The following is a 20,568-nucleotide window of genomic DNA, read 5'->3' as shown; positions in this document are numbered from 1 at the left end:
GCTAATCTTGACTATTCTATCATTATTGATTGCGATCACAAAAAATGATTATCATCAAATAGTGTTTTGATTATAAATTAAATGTCAAATGAAAATGCAATGCATAAAATCAGCAAATTCTTTTGTGAGTGAAACTGGCAATGTAAGACTGCATTCAAGACTGCTAAGATATCAAAAGATGTAGTGATATTTTCACAGTAGAGTACATTTAATCTTGTCCCATAAAGATGTCACAATCAAAACTAACTTTATTTCTTTTCAGATAAAAACTATAAATAAGAGAGTGAATGCTGTATGAGGAAGTTTCATGTGCAGCCACTATTTTTAACAAATGCATGATCAAATTCCTTAAGTAAAACATGGTTCTCTTTACAATTAAAACTGTCTGAAGTAGACATACTGATAATAAAGTCCTATTATTGGGAAGATGTCATTAAATTACAATGTATGAAGCAGATGCATTGATGTTAAAGTCCTATTCTTTGGGAAGATGTCTTTAGCAAGATAATAATGTATTTACAGTGGCATTAAAAAAAAATAGGTTCTAGTCACAACAGGAAAAAAGAGAGAGCGAGAAAGAGTCATTTTAAATTAACCAGGATCCAGAAAAGTACAACTAAACCATCAAAATAAAAACAGATGAATTAAATTGAGGGCTAAACCAGTAGGTGCATGCAGTCTCAACATAATCAAAATAAATTTTATATCAGCTAAAAGTCAACTGACTGGCCCAATTTACCAAATTTCCATCTTTCTTACTTAAGGAGAAGACCTTTATATAGAATTTCCAGACAGACTAAAGCATCAGATGAAAGAATTTCCAGACAGACTACAGCATCAGATAAAAGAATTTCCAGACAGACTGCAGCATCAGATGAAAGAATTTCCAGACAGACTACAGCATCAGATGAAAGAATTTCCAGACAGACTACAGCATCAGATGAAAGAATTTCCAGACAGACTACAGCATCAGATGAAAGAATTTCCAGACAGACTACAGCATCAGATAAAAGAATTTCCAGACAGACTACAGCATCAGATGAAAGAATTTCCAGACAGACTACAGCATCAGATGAAAGAATTTCCAGACAGACTACAGCATCAGATAAAAGAATTTCCAGACAGACTACAGCATCAGATGAAAGAATTTCCGGACAGACTACAGCATCAGATGAAAGAATTTCCAGACAGACTACAGCATCAGATGAAAGAATTTCCAGACAGACTACATCATCAGATGAAAGAATTTCCAGACAGACTACAGCATCAGATAAAAGAATTTCCAGACAGACTACAGCATCAGATGAAAGAATTTCCAGACAGACTACAGCATCAGATGAAAGAATTTCCAGACAGACTACAGCATCAGATAAAAGAATTTCCAGACAGACTACAGCATCAGATGAAAGAATTTCCAGACAGACTAAAGCATCAGATGAAAGAATTTCCAGACAGACTACAGCATCAGATGAAAGAATTTCCAGACAGACTACAGCATCAGATGAAAGAATTTCCAGACAGACTACAGCATTAGATGAAAAAATTTCCAGACAGACTACAGCATCAGATGAAAAATTTCCAGACAGACTACAGCATCAGATGAAAGAGTTTCCAGACAGACTACAGCATCAGATGAAAGAATTTCCAGACAAACTTCAGCATCAGATGAAAGAATTTCCAGACAGACTACAGCATCAGATGAAAGAATTTCCAGACAGACTACAGCATCAGATGAAAGAATTTCCAGACAGACTACAGCATCAGATGAAAGAATTTCCAGACAGACTACAGCATCAGATGAAAGAATTTCCAGACAGACTACAGCATCAGATGAAAGAATTTCCAAGACAGACTACAGCATCAGATGAAAGAATTTCCAGACAGACCTCAGCATCAGATGAAAGAATTTCCAGACGGACTACAGCATCAGATGAAAGAATTCCCAGACAGACTACAGCATCAGATGAAATAATTTCCAGACAGACTAAAGCATCAGATGAAAGAATTCCCAGACAGACTACAGCATCAGATGAAAGAATTTCCAGACAGACTACAGCATCAGATGAAAGAATTTCCAGACAGACTACAGCATCAGATGAAAGAATTTCCAGACAGACTACAGCATTAGATGAAAGAATTTCCAGACAGACTACAGCATCAGATGAAAGAATTTCCAGACAGACTACAGCATCAGATGAAAGAATTTCCAGACAGACCTCAGTATCAGATGAAAGAATTTCCCAGACAGACTACAGCATTAGATGAAAGAATTTCCAGACAGACTAAAGCATCAGATGAAAGAATTTCCAGACAGACTACAGCATTAGATGAAAGAATTTCCAGACAGACTACATCATCAGATGAAAGAATTTCCAGACAGACTACAGCATTAGATGAAAGAATTTCCAGACAGACTACAGCAGCAGATGAAAGAATTTCCAGACAGACTACAGCATCAGATGAAAGAATTTCCAGACAGACCTCAGCATCAGATGAAAGAATTTCCAGACAGACTACAGCATCAGATGAAAGAATTTCCAGACAGACTACAGCATCAGAAAGAATTTCCAGACAGACTACAGCATCAGATGAAAGAATTTCCAGACAGACCTCAGCATCAGATGAAAGAATTTCCAGACAGACTACAGCATCAGATGAAAGAATTTCCAGACAGACTACATCATCAAATGAAAGAATTTCCAGACAGACCCCAGCATCAGATGAAAGAATTTCCAGACAGACCTCAGCATCAGATGAAAGAATTCCCAGACAGACTACAGCATTAGATGAAAGAATTTCCAGACAGACTACATCATCAGATGAAAGAATTTCCAGACAGACTACAGCATCAGATGAAAGAATTTCCAGACAGACTACAGCATCAGATGAAAGTATTTCCAGACAGACCTCAGCATCAGATGAAAGAATTTCCAGACAGACTACAGTATCAGATGAAAGAATTTCCAGACAGACTACAGCATCAGATGAAAGTATTTCCAGACAGACCTCAGCATCAGATGAAAGAATTTCCAGACAGACTACAGTATCAGATGAAAGAATTTCCAGACAGACTACAGTATCAGATGAAAGAATTTCCAGACAGACTACAGTATCAGATGAATTTAAAGCATGATCAGATTGGTGGTCTAACCCACCAGCCTCAACAAGAAATCACAAGCAATTTCAGATCTTGGGGAGCCCTCACCTTAACTGAGACAGAGTGAGAGATTAGTACTGAAATCACTGCAATCTTCCATCATTATTATATTTCAACAAAAACTTTAATTCATTTTTTACAGACAATTTTCAGTAGTAACAAACTTCCACAGTTAATTGCTGGGCTACAACTTGGGCTATTAAATATGGTATAAAACCTAATTGCTGGTGTACAATTGGGGCTATTAAATATCATATCCAGCTTCCACTGTTTTTGTTTGTGTTTGAATTGTTAACATAGCTTTACAAATTTTCAGTAATATCACAATGTGGCAGTTCATAGTGATGTCTAGCACTTGGGCATCATGCCGCAGACATGTAGCATCATATCCCACCCAGTCACATTATCCTGACACCAGGTCGACCAGTCCTAACACTAAACTCTTAATGCTGAGTACCTAGCAAGGCAGCTGTTAGTACCATTTTTATAAGTCTCTGGCACGACTCAGCCATGGTTCGATCCTGCAACCTCCCACATCCGGGGCAGATGCTCTAACCACTAGGCCACCGAAGCAGTCCAACTTTTACTGTTAATTGCTGGGGTACATTTGGGGCTATTAAATATGATATCAAACTTCTATTGTTATTTGCTGGGCTAGAATTGGGGCTATTAAATATGATATCAAGCTTCTCCTGTTATTTGCAGGGCTACATTTGGGGCTATTAAATATGATACTCCAAGACAGATGGCTTTATGTAATATAAATGACACTTTCCCAGGCAGGATCTGAAATTATCAATTCTCAATTGTCCAATTATCAGACTTCTGCTGTGAATCAAATGCTGGATTTTAAGTGACGGCTTCAAGTAATTGAAGTGACACCTAAAATACACATGTACTGAATACACAAGACTCTTCTGAAATTATCTCCTTGTTGTTCAAAATGTATAAAACAACATAACGATGATTAATTCATTACTTGGTATCCAGCAATTACTATTGTACAAAATGTTTGCATGCCTTTTTGGTCAAGAAAATAATTAAGAAACACATAAATCATCTTCTGTTTAATTGTAATTGGGGCATGATTTTGAAATAGGTCTCAGAAGAATTCAACCACACTTAATAGGAAAATAAACATCATTTAAAAATGTTACAAAGTGACAATGACTTTTGACCTTTTGACCAAAAGATTCATTGACTTCTTCCTTATCCCAAGTACAAGCTATCTACAAATTTTGTTCAAGGTCTGTGATGTAGAACAAATGCTATTGCATGGAAACCATTTTTCTTCTTTCAGTCACAGAGACCTTGACCTTTCATCCTAAAATCAAAAGGATTCTTTGTTACAAAAGTTCAAACCATCCAAGATGTCTGATTCAAACCATCCACAATGTCTGATTCAAACCATCCAAGATGTCCGGTCCAGGTCTATGCAGTTTCACAAATATCAATGTGAGGATAATATATTTCTTCTTTTGTCACAGTAAGCTTGACCTTTGGCACCAAAACTGATATACTTCTTTCTACTGTGAAGAAGAACTAACCTATAAAGTTTGGTGAATGTAGGTGCTTAGACCTCAAATTATCATTTGGAAATGGAAAAATGAGAAATACACCAAGTTTCACCTCTTTATCTCCGGCAGCTCGAGGCAGAAGGAAAAGTGCAATGGAAAACAAAAGATTGTGCTGTGACCTTGACATTGTAAACTGCAAACTCCAATCATTTATTTGATAAGCCTTCTAGCAATAACATATAATTATTTCATCGCAAAAATGGCCTTAAAATTATTGACATTTTGGAAAGCATGACAATGGATGGGCAAATGAACAAGCAGATGGAAATGCAGTGTCCATTCCCCACACCTTACATTGTTTAAATCAAAGATAAATAATTGGCTAGGACTCTGGTCTCTTGCTAAATAAAGTATAAATAACATTCAATCTCTAAAAAAACATTAATAAATAAATAACTTAAAGAGACAATATCTAAAAACTTATAAATAACATAACGTAGGAAACACACCCTAAACACATCGACTAGTAATACCATAATAACCTTGAAAATCTCTCTTAATACATGCTTTCTACTAACGACCTTAATAAACAGCATAGAACACACACACCCCTTTTTAGAACATTTTGAAAAAAAGAAAAAAGAAACACCAGGCAAATGCAACAAGAAACCAGCGATGTGAAGCAAGCAGGACCGTTCCCGAGCTCTCCTTCCCACTAATGACAGCCAACCATTCAACTGTAAGGGACCTATATGGACCCATAGATTGAGGCCAAACTATCAGGGTTCCTTGAACCCATAAAAGCCTGGGGGAGGTGGCACCATTCCCTTCCCCAGGAACAACTAGCAGGCTGCGGTGCAGTCAGAAAAAAGTGGCACATGCACAATGGTGCGCACGCCACTATAATTAAACTCAACAACAAAAACAAAATAAGACAAAATGCTGTCTTGATACCACATTACATATTGTAAGACTATCAGGGACCATAACTCCACCAAATCAAAATGCAGAATTATTGCAAGCTTATTCCAAGTCTTGTTAGTACAAGTTGGAATAGCAACTTTTTTTTTAGACAGAAAATAGACATAAAGAGATCTAAAGTTATAAATGATAGTGGCTTAATGATTGATCAAGGGCAATAACTCTAACAAATGATGTGTAATGCTGAGAATTTATGGAATGTATCCAAGATCTTGTGACTATAAAGCTGTACACACAACATGGTTGAAATTCAGTTTTAATAATTTACTGCACTGAAACACTCCAGAACAAAAGAATGGAAATGTCCAACTGAATATCTATAATTTTTTTCCAAAAATAAAAATAAGATACAAGTAGAAGGCAGTGAAGGAGGATGTTAACCATAAATTTTGAAACTGTGTTCTGGATCAAACATCAGCTCTTAGACAGATGGACATATAAACAGACAGACAGGTAGACAGCTATATTCAATTCCTATAAACATCACCTTTCATCCTGTCATGCACAACAAGGTAAACATTGTACAACCCCTTCAACTGGTTTGACCAGGTAGGACAATGACCATCATCAAAATCAACCTGCAATGATAAATGTCAGGTGTTAACTACTGACACATTTCTGACATCCTCCATATAATTACATGCAGAATATATATCTTGATTATTTGTATTAGTTAACAATACCTGGCATAAAGTGCATTACAGATTGCTGCATTTTCTTGCTAGGATCAGTGAAAATATGAAAGGATAACTATGCACTGAAGACTTCTACAAGGAAAACAATACACGTCAAGTAGAACTGTTAGAAAACAATACATGTCAAGTAAAACTGTAGATATCAGATGTCAAACAGAACTGTAAACATAAATATGCATGTCAAGTAGAACTGTAAACAAAACATGTCAAGTAGAACTGTTAACAAAACATGTCACATAGAACTGTAAACAATACATGTCAATATTTTAGTAAAATTCATAATTAAGTATCATTTAATATGTCATTGCACTGACTACATTTAAAAGAGTAAGTAATGTTATTATCATCATCATCATCATCGTTACTGAAATAATAGATGACAGAAGACGATTGGTTTTTTTACCAGATCAATGATGAACATAAAATAAAATAGCTGATAATTTTTATCATAATTTTAAAATTAAGAAGTTTTATCAGATTTTGAAATAAAGAATTTTAATAATAATTTATGTTTGTCGGACATTTGCACTTAAATTAAGTAATTATCTGTACTGTTTTTGCAACAGCTACAAAAATAATAATAATAATAATGTATGTTATTGGCATGCTAAATGCAATCTAAATAAGAATTAAACATTTCAATGGTGAAGACATTTCTGTTCATACAGTATTATTGTTGAACGTTTAGCATATAATATAAAGATAAGAAAAATATATAATCTACTCATAACAAATATATATGATTTAGTTATTTTCGTTATTGTTGTTTTGTATTTCTTTATAAAAGTATTAGACATGGTGTATACAGTATAGATCAACATGACAACCATATCAGTTTTTATTTGTATTCATCACTGATTCGGTTCATACGGCATTATTTTTGAATGTGTGGCATATAATTAAAAAAAGAAGTCTTTATTCTGCTTAAATTACATTATTTTTTTTATTCAGAGAATTTATTTCACTGTGGTTTCATCCCCATTTTTTTATTTTAGCAGTTTTTGTAGTTGGTATCTTGCATGCTGTATTATTAGTATGATACGAAGGTCAACTTGAATAAAGTTTACGCATGTAATACTCTGTAATATCCAATAATTTTGTGGTGGTTTCTTCAAAGTAAAGATGGCTGCAAATAATTAACAAAATTACTTGTATTTTGGAAGAGCACTGTCTGTGACTGCTGTCTGTGATTGGTGAGTGGGAATAGCTGATGTGAAGTTTCCATTGATGATGTTCAATACAATGTGGATGTTACTTATATTGTCATGTGTATTAATTGACAGCTGTTTTTAATATACAATGTGGATGTTACTTCTATTGTCATGTGTATTAATTTGACAGCTGTTTTTAATATACAATGTGGATGTTACTTCTATTGTCATGTGTATTAATTTGACAGCTGTTTTTAATATACAATGTGGATGTTACTTCTATTGTCATGTGTATTAATTTGACAGCTGTTTTTAATATACAATGTGGATGTTACTTCTATTGTCATGTGTATTAATTTGACAGCTGTTTTTAATATACTGAAGAAACATTTGAAGCTCGGAAAGGTTTGTGCAAGATGGGTACTGCATTTATTGATGGCTGATCAACAACAGACTCAGGTTCAAACTGCCAAACAGCTACTTGCCAAATACAAAAATACTGATGACAGATGTTTTAATGAGATTGTCACAGTTGAGGAATCAGGTTCAAACTTCCAAACAGCTACTTGCCAAATACAAAAATACTGATGACAGATGTTTTAATGAGATTGTCACAGTTGAGGAATCAGGTTCAAACTGCCAAACAGCTACATGCCAAATACAAAAACACTGATGACAGATGTTTTATTAGATTGTCACAGTTGAGGAATTAAGTTCAAACTTCCAAACAGCTACTTGCCAAATATAAAAATACAGATGACACATGTTTTAATGAGATTGTCACAGTTGAGGAATCAAGAATTTAGCTTTATGAATCTATCTGACTTGACTGAAAATAAAGATTGGATTGGTTAAAAAAAGTGGAAGCCACAACTGATGTTGTAGTCAAACTGTTTAGAGTTTTATATGCTGTGTGTAGTCAAACTCTCTCGAGTTTCATATGCTGTGTATAGTCAAACTCTCTTGAGTTTCATATGCTGTGTGTAGTCAAACTGTCTAGAGTTTTATATGCATCATTTTTCATACTTTCCAATCATCCTACTATGCCTGACTATGCTAGTGTGACAGGACATTCTTATCAGTTCAAAGTGACTGGACATTCCGATCAATTCAAAGACACTGAACATTCTTATGAGTTCAAAGTGTTACCCCAAAATTATGGAATACCATGAAACAACCTGTTACTCAAGGCATCAATATACTCCAAGACAGCACACTGGAATATCACCAAACAACCTGTACTCAAGGTATCCATTTCCTCTAAAACAACACACTGGAATACCAACAAACAACCTGTACTCAAAGCATCCATGTCCTCCACAACTGCACACTGGAATACCACCAAGCAACATGTACTCAAGGTATTCATGTACTCTAACACAACACACTGGATTACCACCTAACAATCTGTACTCAAGGTATCCATGTAACTCCAAGACAGCACACTGGATTACCACCTAACAACCTGTACTCAAGATATCCATATACTCCTTGACTGCACACTGGAATACCATCAAACATGTACTCAAGGTTTTCATGTACTCCAACACAATGCACTGGATTACCACCTAACAACCTGTACTCAAGGTATCCATATACTCCAGCACAAGATGCTGGAATACCACCAAACAATCTATACTCAAGGTATCCATGTACTCCAAGACAGCACACTGGAATACCATCAAACAACCTGTACTCAAAGTATCTATGTCCTATAAGACAGCACTCTGGAATACCACCAAACAACCTGTACTCAAGGTATCCATGTCCTCTAAGACAGCACACCGGAAGACCACCAAACAACCTGTACTCAAGATATACATGTACTCTAAGACATCACATTGGAATACCACCAAACAACCTGTACTCAAGGTATCCATGTACTCCAAGACCGCACACTGGAATAACAACAAATAACCTGTACTCAAGTCATCCATGTCCTCTAAGTTAGCACACTAGAATACCATCCAACAACCTATACTCAAGGTATTCATGAACTCCACAATAACAAACTAAAAAACCACCAAACAACTGGTACTCAAGGTATCCATGTCCTCTAAGACAACACATTAGAATACCACCAAACAACCTGTACCCAAGGTATCCATTTACTCCAACACAACACACTAAAAAACCACCAAACAACTGGTAATCAAGGTATCCATGTCCTCTAAGACAACACATTAGAATACCACCAAACAACCTGTACTCAAGTCATCCAGGTACTCCAAGACAGCACAATGAAATATCCCAAACAATCTGTACTCAAGGTATCAATTTACTCTAAAACAACACACTGGAATACCAACAAACAACCTGTACTCAAAGCATCCATGTCCTCCACAACTGCACACTGGAATACCACCAAGCAACATGTACTCAAGGTATTCATGTACTCTAACACAACACACTGGATTACCACCTAACAATCTGTACTCAAGGTATCCATGTAACTCCAAGACAGCACACTGGATTACCACCTAACAACCTGTACTCAAGATATCCATATACTCCTTGACTGCACACTGGAATACCATCAAACATGTACTCAAGGTTTTCATGTACTCCAACACAATGCACTGGATTATCACCTAACAACCTGTACTCAAGGTATCCATATACTCCAGCACAAGATGCTGGAATACCACCAAACAATCTGTACTCAAGGTATCCATGTACTCCAAGACAGCACACTGGAATACCATCAAACAACATGTACTCAAAGTATCTATGTCCTATAAGACAGCACTCTGGAATACCACCAAACAACCTGTACTCAAGGTATCCATGTCCTCTAAGACAGCACACCGGAAGACCACCAAACAACCTGTACTCAAGATATACATGTACTCTAAGACATCACACTGGAATACCACCAAACAACCTGTACTCAAGGTATCCATGTACTCCAAGACTGCACACTGGAATAACAACAAATAACCTGTACTCAAGTCATCCATGTCCTCTAAGTTAGCACACTAGAATACCATCCAACAACCTATACTCAAGGTATTCATGAACTCCACAATAACAAACTAAAAAACCACCAAACAACTGGTACTCAAGGTATCCATGTCCTCTAAGACAACACATTAGAATACCACCAAACAACCTGTACCCAAGGTATCCAATTTACTCCAACACAACACACTAAAAAACCACCAAACAACTGGTAATCAAGGTATCCATGTCCTCTAAGACAACACATTAGAATACCACCAAACAACCTGTACCCAAGGTATCCATTTACTCCAACACAACACACTAAAAAACCACCAAACAACTGGTAATCAAGGTATCCATGTCCTCTAAGACAACACATTAGAATACCACCAAACAACCTGTACTCAAGTCATCCAGGTACTCCAAGACAGCACAATGAAATATCCCAAACAATCTGTACTCAAGGTATCAATTTACTCTAACACATCACACTGGAATACCATCAAACAACCTGTACTCAAGGTATCCAAATACTCCAAGACAGCACACTGGAATAACACCAAACAACTTGTACTCAAGGTATCTGGCTGCGTGCCATGCCCTCTAAGACAGCACACTGGAATACCACCAAGCAATCTGTACTCAAGGTATACATGTACATTAGGACAACACACTGGACCACCAAACAACCTTATTCAAGCTATCCATGTACCCCAAGACTGCACACTGGAATACCAGCAAACAACCTGTATTCAATGTATCCATGTACTCCAAGACAGCACAATGGAATACCACCAAACAACCTATACTCAAGGTATTCATGAACTCCACACTAACACACTAAAAAACCACCAAACAACTGGTACTCAAGGTATCCATGTCGTCTAAGACAACACATTAGAATACCACCAAACAACCTGTGCTCAAGGTATCCATTTACTCCAACACAACACAATAAAAAACCACCACATCACACTGGAATACCATCGAACAACCTGTACTCAAGGTATCCATGTACTCCAAGACAGCACTCTGGAATACCACCACACAACTTGTACTCAAGGTATCCATGTACTCCAAGACAGCACACTGGAATACCACCAAACAATCTGTACTCAATGTATCCATGTACTCCAAGACAGCACTCTGGAATACCACCAAACAACCTGTACTCAAGGTATCCAAATACTCCAAGACAGCAGTCTGGAATACCACCACACAACCTGTACTCAAGGTATCCATGTACTCCAAGACAGCACACTGGAATACCATCAAACAACCTGTACTCAAGGTATCCATGTCCTTTAAGACAGCACACTAGAATATCACCAAACAACCTGTACTCAAGGTATCTATTTACTCCAACACAACACACTGGAATACCATCAAACAACCTGAACTCAAGGTATCCATGTACTGCAAGACAACACACTGGAACTCCATCCAACAACCTGTACTCAAGGTATCCATGTACTTCATGACTGCACACTGGAATACCACCAAACAACATGTACTCAAGGTATTCATGTACTCCAAGACAACACACTGGCACATAAATCAACTATCAGGTCAAGATTTTCTGAAGAAGTACAGCATCGAAGCTTTGCCATATCCTCCATGCAACCAGATTGAGCCCAAAGTAGGTTTTGTCTGAATTCTGTTATCAAAGTTTTGCTGAGGAACAGTCAATTTGAATGCAGCCTTGCAGCTGGAGGTGCAATGTTCCAGGACATGATCAACATAACGAACAAAGACAACAAAAATGGAACTGAATAATTGGACAGTCAAAGAAATTATGTACAAGTCAATGGGGAATACTTCGATGGGATGCACGGATATACTGCTCACTGATAAAGAACATTTTGTGCAGTACACTAATATTCAAAACTATTAAATAACCCTCAGTTAAAATCTCAATTATTTTAAAATACTTATTATCATATTATTTAAGTGACATGCGATAATATGTCATCATTCCATTTACTTTTCTATGCACTTATCTTTGTCTTAGGATACAATAACAGGTCACAGTAACCTTTAAATTTTTCCATGATGCTACATTCGTTTGACACTTTATTATGCAAAAATATTTTTTTTTGTCCTGAAAGTTTACATTTGTGATGACTGATTAGCAATCATCCATAAACAGGTACTTCTGTTTCCTGAAACTCAAAAAATGCCTCATCAGAACTGTCAAATGTCACACAAATGTAAAATGGTTCTGTACAATATATGAAATGGTCCCTTGCTATAAAGTCCTACTGTTTACTGCTCTCTTCTGGATATGGTCATGGATTTCATTCAATTGACTGACTCTGCTCTAAAATTACTACTTTCTTTACTTCATATGATTTTAGTCTTTTGCTAAATTTAGATCAATTATCCAAGAGCACAACCTTGCTGGAACATGCCCTATTTATTGTTTTTATACACTGTAAGAGCATAACCTTGTTGGAACATATCCCATTTATTGTTTTATACACTATAAGAGCATGACCTTTTTGGAATAGGCCCTACATATTATTTTTATACACTATAAGAGCACAACCTTGTTGGAACGTATCCTATTTATTGTTTCATTCACTGTAAGAGCATGACCTTTTTGGAATAGGCCCTATTTATTATTTTTATAACTGTAAGAGCACAACCTTGTTGGAACATGCCTATTTATTGTTTTCATACACTGTAAGAGCACAAGCTTGTTGAAACATGCCTATTTATTGTTTATATACACTGTAAGAACACAACCTTATTGGAACATGTCCTGTTTATTGTTTGTATACACTGTAAGAGCACAAGCTTGTTGGAACATTCCTTATTTATTGTTTATATACACTGTGAAAGCACTACCTTGTTGGAACATACCCAATGTATTGTTTTTACACACTATTATGACACAACCTTGCTGGAACATACCCTGAGGACAAGGCAGCCTCCCTTATAAAGCATGTCATTTTATGGTTCCCATGAGCAGCATTATAAAGAGGGAGGACTTTAACATTACCGCCAGCCAAAAACAAAAACAGTATCCATACTATTTATACTACATGAAAAAAAGAGAGAACTCAGGCTGATCAACCAGTGGGAAGTTTTATTCATACTGAACAAAAATGAGAGGCCTCAGATTGATGGGCCAGTGGTAATTTTGATTCATCCAATATGAAAATTAGAGTCCACAGATGATGGACCACTGGTAATTTTGATTCATACTACATGAAAATGAAAGGCCTCAGACTGATAGACTGGTGGTAATTGTGACTCATACTGCATGAAAAAAGAGAGAACTCAGACTGATGGACCAGTGGTAATTTTGACTCAAACTGGATGAAAAAGAGAGAACTCAGACTGATGGACCAATGGTAATTTTGATTTATATTATATATGAAAATGAGAGGCCACAGAAGATGGACTGGTTGTAATTTTGATTCATAATACACGAAAATGTGAAGCCTCAGACTGATGGAATGGTGGTAATTTGATTCATACTATTTAAAAATATTGGCCTTGGTATTATGGACCACTGGAAATTTTGATTCATTCTACATGATAATGAGTGACCTTGGAATGATGGACCACTGGAAATTTTGATTCATTCTACATGACAATGAGTGGCCTTGGAATGATGGACCAGTGGTAATTTTGATTGATACTTGATGAAAATGAGTGGCCTTGGACTCATGGACTGGTGGTAAGTTTGATTCATACTACATAAAAAAGAGAGGCCTCAGACTGATGGAATGGTTGTAATTTTGCAAGCAGGTATGCTGTATCCAGTTCTACTTAATGAAAAGAAGAAATGTAGTTCTCAGATGAGTGCAAAGTTCACTTACTGAAAATAAAAACTTTAGTTCTCAGAAAACTGCAAAGTTCACATTCATGGAAGTATTATGAGAAAAACAATTTTTTCAAGCATGTATTAAAGGTTTGAAAAGAAAGGTCACACTGACCTATTTTTGGTACAGTAATGAATCCAAATTGAAATAGGTAGATAGGTGTGTAGCAAGAAAGGTAGGTGTGTAGGTAAATATTGAGGTAAGCAAATTGTATGTGCTTGTTGTTGTTGCTGTTGTTGTTGTTGTTTTTGTAGGGTTTAACACCATTTTTCAGCACACAATAGGCTATACATGGCAGCCAGTGTTAATGGTGGAGGAAGAACATGGGAAATTCCCCGAAAGAACTATCGACCCTCAAGAAGCTACTGGCAAGCTTTCTCACATACCCACATTGGCTGAGTCCAAGACTCAAACCCACACAGACAGAGGTGAGATGGCAGTGATCTGTAACGGAGAGCGCTTTAGACCACTCGGCCACTCGGGGCCCCGTATGTGCTTATATGTCTGCCTATCCATATGAAAGCAATAAGTATGCAATACGTATGCATAATGGGTTAAATGATTCCTCTCTACGTCTTTAATTTTGCTGTTATGACAAACACATCTATACAAATTACTGAGGATTGATACAAAATAATACTTATATGGAGAACTGATACAATACCAGACCTATTTACTGCCACCCTCCCATCCCATAAGTGTAGTTTTACAAACCCAAATGTGTAGTTTAGGACACGCATGTGTAGTCAAAGTCCTATAAATAAACATTACTTCTGGCAGTAGTGACCGCTGTGGTTGCATGAAAATTTGGTATTGCATATCACTGGATGAAGCAAAGACTGAAGCTCTGACTCAAATGAACTGAGAAAGACCAGAAGTTAAGGTTAACCAGAAACAGTCAAAATTAGGCTGTGGATCTTATGGTTTATGGACACAGTCAAAATTAGGCAGCACATGTTACGATTTACAGACAGAGTAAAATTTAGGCTGTGCATCTCATAGTTTACTGACACAGACAAAATTAGGCTGTGCATCTTATGGTTTATGTACACAGTCAAAATTAGGCTGTGGATCTTATGGTTTATGGACACAGTCAAATTTAGGCTGTGCATCTTATGGTTTAAGGACACAGTCAAAATTAGGCTGTGCATCTTATGGTTTATGGACACAGTCAAAATTAGGCTGTGCATCTTATGGTTTATGAACACAGTCCAAATTAGGCTGTGCATCTTATGGTTTATGAATACAGTCAAAATTAGGCTTTGCATCTTATGGTTTAAGGATACAGTCAAAATTAGGCTGTACATCTTATGGTTTATGAACACAGTCAAAATTAGGCTGTGCATCTTATGGTTTATGAATACAGTCAAAATTAGGCTTTGCATCTTATGGTTTATGGACACAGTCAAAATTAGGTTGTGCATCTTATGGTTTATGAGAACAGTTAAAATTAGGCTTTGCATCTTATGGTTTATGGACACAGTTAAAATAAGGCTGTGTATCTTATGGTTTATGAGCACAGTTAAAATTAGGCTGTGCATCTTATGGTTTATGGACAAAGTCAAATTTAGGCTGTGCATCTTATGGTTTATGGACACAGTCAAAATTAGGCGGTGCATCTTATGGTTTATGGACACAGTCAAAATTAGGCTGTGGATCTTATGGTTTACGGACACAGTCAAAATAAGGCTGTGCATTTTATGGTTTACAGACAGCCAAAATTAGGCTATGCATCTTATGGTTTATGAATACAATCAAAATTAGGCTTTGCATCGTATGGTTTAAGGACACAGTCAAAATTAGGCTGTGCATCTTATGGTTTATGAACACAGTCAAAATTAGGTTGTGCATCTTATGGTTTATGAATACAGTCAAAATTAATCTTTGCATCTTATGGTTTATGGACACAGTCAAAATTAGGCTTTGCATCTTATGGTTTATGGACACAGTCAAAATTTAAGGCTTTGCATCTTATGGTTTATGGACACAGTCAAAATTAGGTTGTGCATCTTATGGTTTATGAGAACAGTTAAAATTAGGCTTTGCATCTTATGGTTTATGGACACAGTTAAAATTAGGCTGTACATCTAATGGTTTATGAGCACAGTTAAAATTAGGCTGTGCATCTTATGGTTTATGGGCACAGTTAAAATTAACCTGTGCATCTTATGGTTTATGGACACAGTCAAAATTTAAGGCTTTGCATCTTATGGTTTATGGGCACAGTTAAAATTACGCTGTGCATCTAATGGTTTATGAATACAGTCAAAATTAGGCTGTGCATGTTATGGTTTATGGACACAGTCGAAATTAGGCTGTACATCTTATGGTTTATGAATACAGTCAAAATTAGGCTGTGAATCTTATAGTTTATGGACACAGTTAAAATTAGGCTTTATATCTTATGGTTTACTGACACAGTCAAAATTAGGTTGTGCATCTTATGGTTTATGAGCACAGTTAAAATTAGGCTGTGCATCTTATGGTTTATGGACACGGTCAAAATTAGGCTGTGTATCTTACGGTTTATGAGCACAGTTAAAATTAGGCTGTGCATCTAATGGTTTATGAATACAGTCAAAATTAGGCTGTGCATGTTATGGTTTATGGACACAGTTGAAATTAGGCTGTACATCTTATGGTTTATGGACACAGTCAAAATTTAAGGCTTTGCATCTTATAGTTTATGGACACAGTCAAAATTAGGTTGTGCATCTTATGGTTTATGAGCACAGTTAAAATTAGGCTTTGCATCGTATGGTTTATGGACACAGTTAAAATTAGGCTGTGCATCTTACAATTTATGAATACAGTTAAAATTAGGCTGTGCATCTAATAGTTTATGGACACAGTCAAAATTTAAGGCTTTGCATCTTATGGTTTAAGGACACAGTCAAAATTAGGTTGTGCATCTTATGGTTTAGGAGCACAGTTCAAATTAGGCTTTGCATCTTATGGCTTATGGACACAGTCAAAATTTAAGGCTTTGCATCTTATGGTATATGGACACAGCCAAAATTTAAGCCTTTGCATCTTATGGTTTATGGACACAGTCAAAATTAGACTGTGTATCTTATGGTTTATGAGCACAGTTAAAATTAGGCTGTGCATCTTATGGTTTATGGACACAGTCAAAATTTAAGGCTTTGCATCTTATGGTTTATGGGCACAGTTAAAATTACGCTTTGCATCTAATGGTTTATGAATACAGTCAAAATTAGGCTGTGCATGTTATGGTTTATGGACACAGTCGAAATTAGGCTGTACATCTAATGGTTTATGAATACAGTCAAAATTAGGATGTGCATGTTATGGTTTATGGACACAGTCGAAATTAGGCTGTACATCTTATGGTTTATGAATACAGTCAAAATTAGGCTGTGCATCTTATAGTTTATGGACACAGTTAAAATTAGGCTTTATATCTTATGGTTTACTGACACAGTCAAAATTAAGCTTTGTATCTTATGGTTTACTGACACAGTCAAAATTAGGTTGTGCATCTTATGGTTTATGAGCACAGTTAAAATTAGGCTGTGCATCTTATGGTTTATGGACACGGTCAAAATTAGGCTGTGTATCTTACGGTTTATGAGCACAGTTAAAATTAGGCTGTGCATCTAATGGTTTATGAATACAGTCAAAATTAGGCTGTGCATGTTATGGTTTATGGACACAGTTGAAATTAGGCTGTACATCTTATGGTTTATGGACACAGTCAAAATTTAAGGCTTTGCATCTTATAGTTTATGGACACAGTCAAAATTAGGTTGTGCATCTTATGGTTTATGAGCACAGTTAAAATTAGGCTTTGCATCGTATGGTTTATGGACACAGTTAAAATTAGGCTGTGCATCTTACGATTTATGAATACAGTTAAAATTAGGCTGTGCATCTAATAGTTTATGGACACAGTCAAAATTTAAGGCTTTGCATCTTATGGTTTAAGGACACAGTCAAAATTAGGTTGTGCATCTTATGGTTTAGGAGCACAGTTCAAATTAGGCTTTGCATCTTATGGCTTATGGACACAGTCAAAATTTAAGGCTTTGCATCTTATGGTTTATGGACACAGCCAAAATTTAAGCCTTTGCATCTTATGGTTTATGGACACAGTCAAAATTAGACTGTGTATCTTATGGTTTATGAGCACAGTTAAAATTAGGCTGTGCATCTAATGGTTTATGAATACAGTCAAAATTAGGCTGTGCATATTATCGTTTATGGACACAGTCGAAATTAGGCTGTGCATCTTATGGTTTATGAATACAGTCAAAATTAGGCTTTGCATCTTATGGTTTATGGACACAGACAAAATTAGGCTTTGCATCTTATGGTTTATGAGCACAGTTAAAATTAGGTTTTCCATCTTATGGTTTATAGACACAGTCAAAATTAGGCTGTGCATCTTATGGTTTATGAACACAGTCAAAATTAGGCTGTGCATCTTATGGTTTACTGACACAGTCAAAATTAGGCTGTGCATCTTATGGTTTATGAACACAGTCAAAATTAGGCTTTGTATCTTATGGTTTACAGACAGAGTCAAAATTAGGCTGTGCATCTAATGGTTTACTGACACAGCCAAAATCAGGTTGTGCATCTAATGGTTTATGAATACAGTAAAAATTATGTTGTGCATCTTATGGTTTATGAATACAGTCAAAATTAGGCTGTGCATCTTATGGTTTATGAACACAGCTAAATTAGGCTGTGCATTTTATGGTTTATGAATACAGTCAAAATTTAAGGCTTTGTATCTTATGGTTTATGGACACAGTTAAAATTAGGCTTTGCATCTTATGGTTTATGGACACAGTTAAAATTAGGCTCTGCATCTAATGGTTTATGAATACAGTCAAAATTTAAGGCTTTGCATCTTATGGTTTATGGACACAGTCAAAATTAGGTTGTGCATCTTATGGTTTATGGACACAGTTAAAATTAGGCTGTGCATCTAATGGTTTATGAGCACAGTTAAAATTAGGCTGTGCATCTTATGGTTTATGGGCACAGTTAAAATTAGGCTGTGCATCTTATGGTTTATGAGCACAGTTAAAATTAGGCTGTGCATCTAATGGTTTATGAATACAGTCAAAATTAGGTTGTGCATCTTATGGTTTATGAGCACAGTCAAAATTAGGCTGTGCATCTTATGGTTTATGGACAAAGTTAAAATTAGGCTGTGCATCTAATGGTTTATGAATACAGTCAAAATTAGGCTGTGCATCTTATGGTTTATGGACACAGTCAAAATTAGGCTTTGCATCTTATGGTTTATGCAGACAGTTAAACTTTGGCTTTGCATCTTATGGTTTACGGACACCGTCAAAATTAGGTTGTGCATCTTATGGTTTATGAACACAGTAAAAATTAGGCTGTGCATCTTATGGTTTACTGACACAGACACAATTAGGCTGTGCACATTATGGTTTATGAACACAGTCAAAATTAGGCTGTTCATCTTATGGTTTATGAGCACAGTTAAAATTAGGCTTTGCATCTTATGGTTTAGAGACACGGTCAAAATTAGGCTGTGCATCTTATGGTTTATGAACACAGTCAAAATTAGGCTTTGTATCTTATGGTTTATGGACACAGTCAAAATTAGGTTGTGCATCTTATGGTTTATGGACACAGTCAAAATTAGGCTGTGCATCTTATGGTTTATGAACACAGTCAAAATTAGGCTGTGCATCTTATGGTTTACTGACACAGTCAAAATTAGGCTGTGCATCTTATGGTTTATGAACACAGTCAAAATTAAGTTTTGTTTCTTATGGTTTATGGACACAGTCAAAATTAGGTTGTGCATCTTATGGTTTATGGACACAGTCAAAATTTAAGGCTTTGCATCTTATGGTTTAAAAATTAGGCTGTGCATCTTATGGTTTATGAACAGAGTCAAAATTAGGATGTGCATCATATGAATTACCCACACAGTCAAAATTAGGCTGTGCGCCTTATGGTTTATGAACACAGTCAAAATTAGGCTGTGCATCTCATGGTTTATGAGCACAGTTAAAATTAGGCTTTGCATCTTATGGTTTACAAACACAGTCAAAATTACGCTGTGCATCTTATGGTTTATGAACACAGTCAAAATTAGGCTGTGCATCTTATGGTTTATGAACACAGTCAAAATTAGGCTTTGCATCTTATGGTTTACTGACACAGTCTAAATTAGGCTGTGCATCTTATGGTTTATGAACACAGTCAAAATTAGGCTGTGCATCTTACGGTTTATGAACACAGTCAAAATTAGGCTGTGCATCTTATGGTTTATGAACA

At 36.1% G+C, this 20,568-nt stretch overlaps 1 protein-coding gene across 1 annotated transcript in view; it reads right to left on the bottom strand.

The window, feature by feature from the left end:
• LOC149796754 (ureidoglycolate lyase-like) overlaps window positions 1-20,568 on the bottom strand; it is a 95,607-nt gene that overhangs the window by 49,908 nt on the left and 25,131 nt on the right. Inside the window, exon 4 of the mRNA XM_089960270.1 lies at window positions 6,143-6,233. Within this exon, the coding sequence (XP_089816396.1) occupies window positions 6,143-6,233 (91 nt within the window). The remainder of the gene's footprint in view (window positions 1-6,142; window positions 6,234-20,568) is intronic.

The sequence above is a fragment of the Sinohyriopsis cumingii genome, chromosome 6, assembly GCF_028554795.1.
Source record: "Sinohyriopsis cumingii isolate HCF-2022 chromosome 6, ASM2855479v2, whole genome shotgun sequence".
NCBI classification, from domain to species: Eukaryota; Metazoa; Mollusca; class Bivalvia; order Unionida; family Unionidae; genus Sinohyriopsis; species Sinohyriopsis cumingii.
This window is presented reverse-complemented; position numbering and strand designations above follow the sequence as displayed.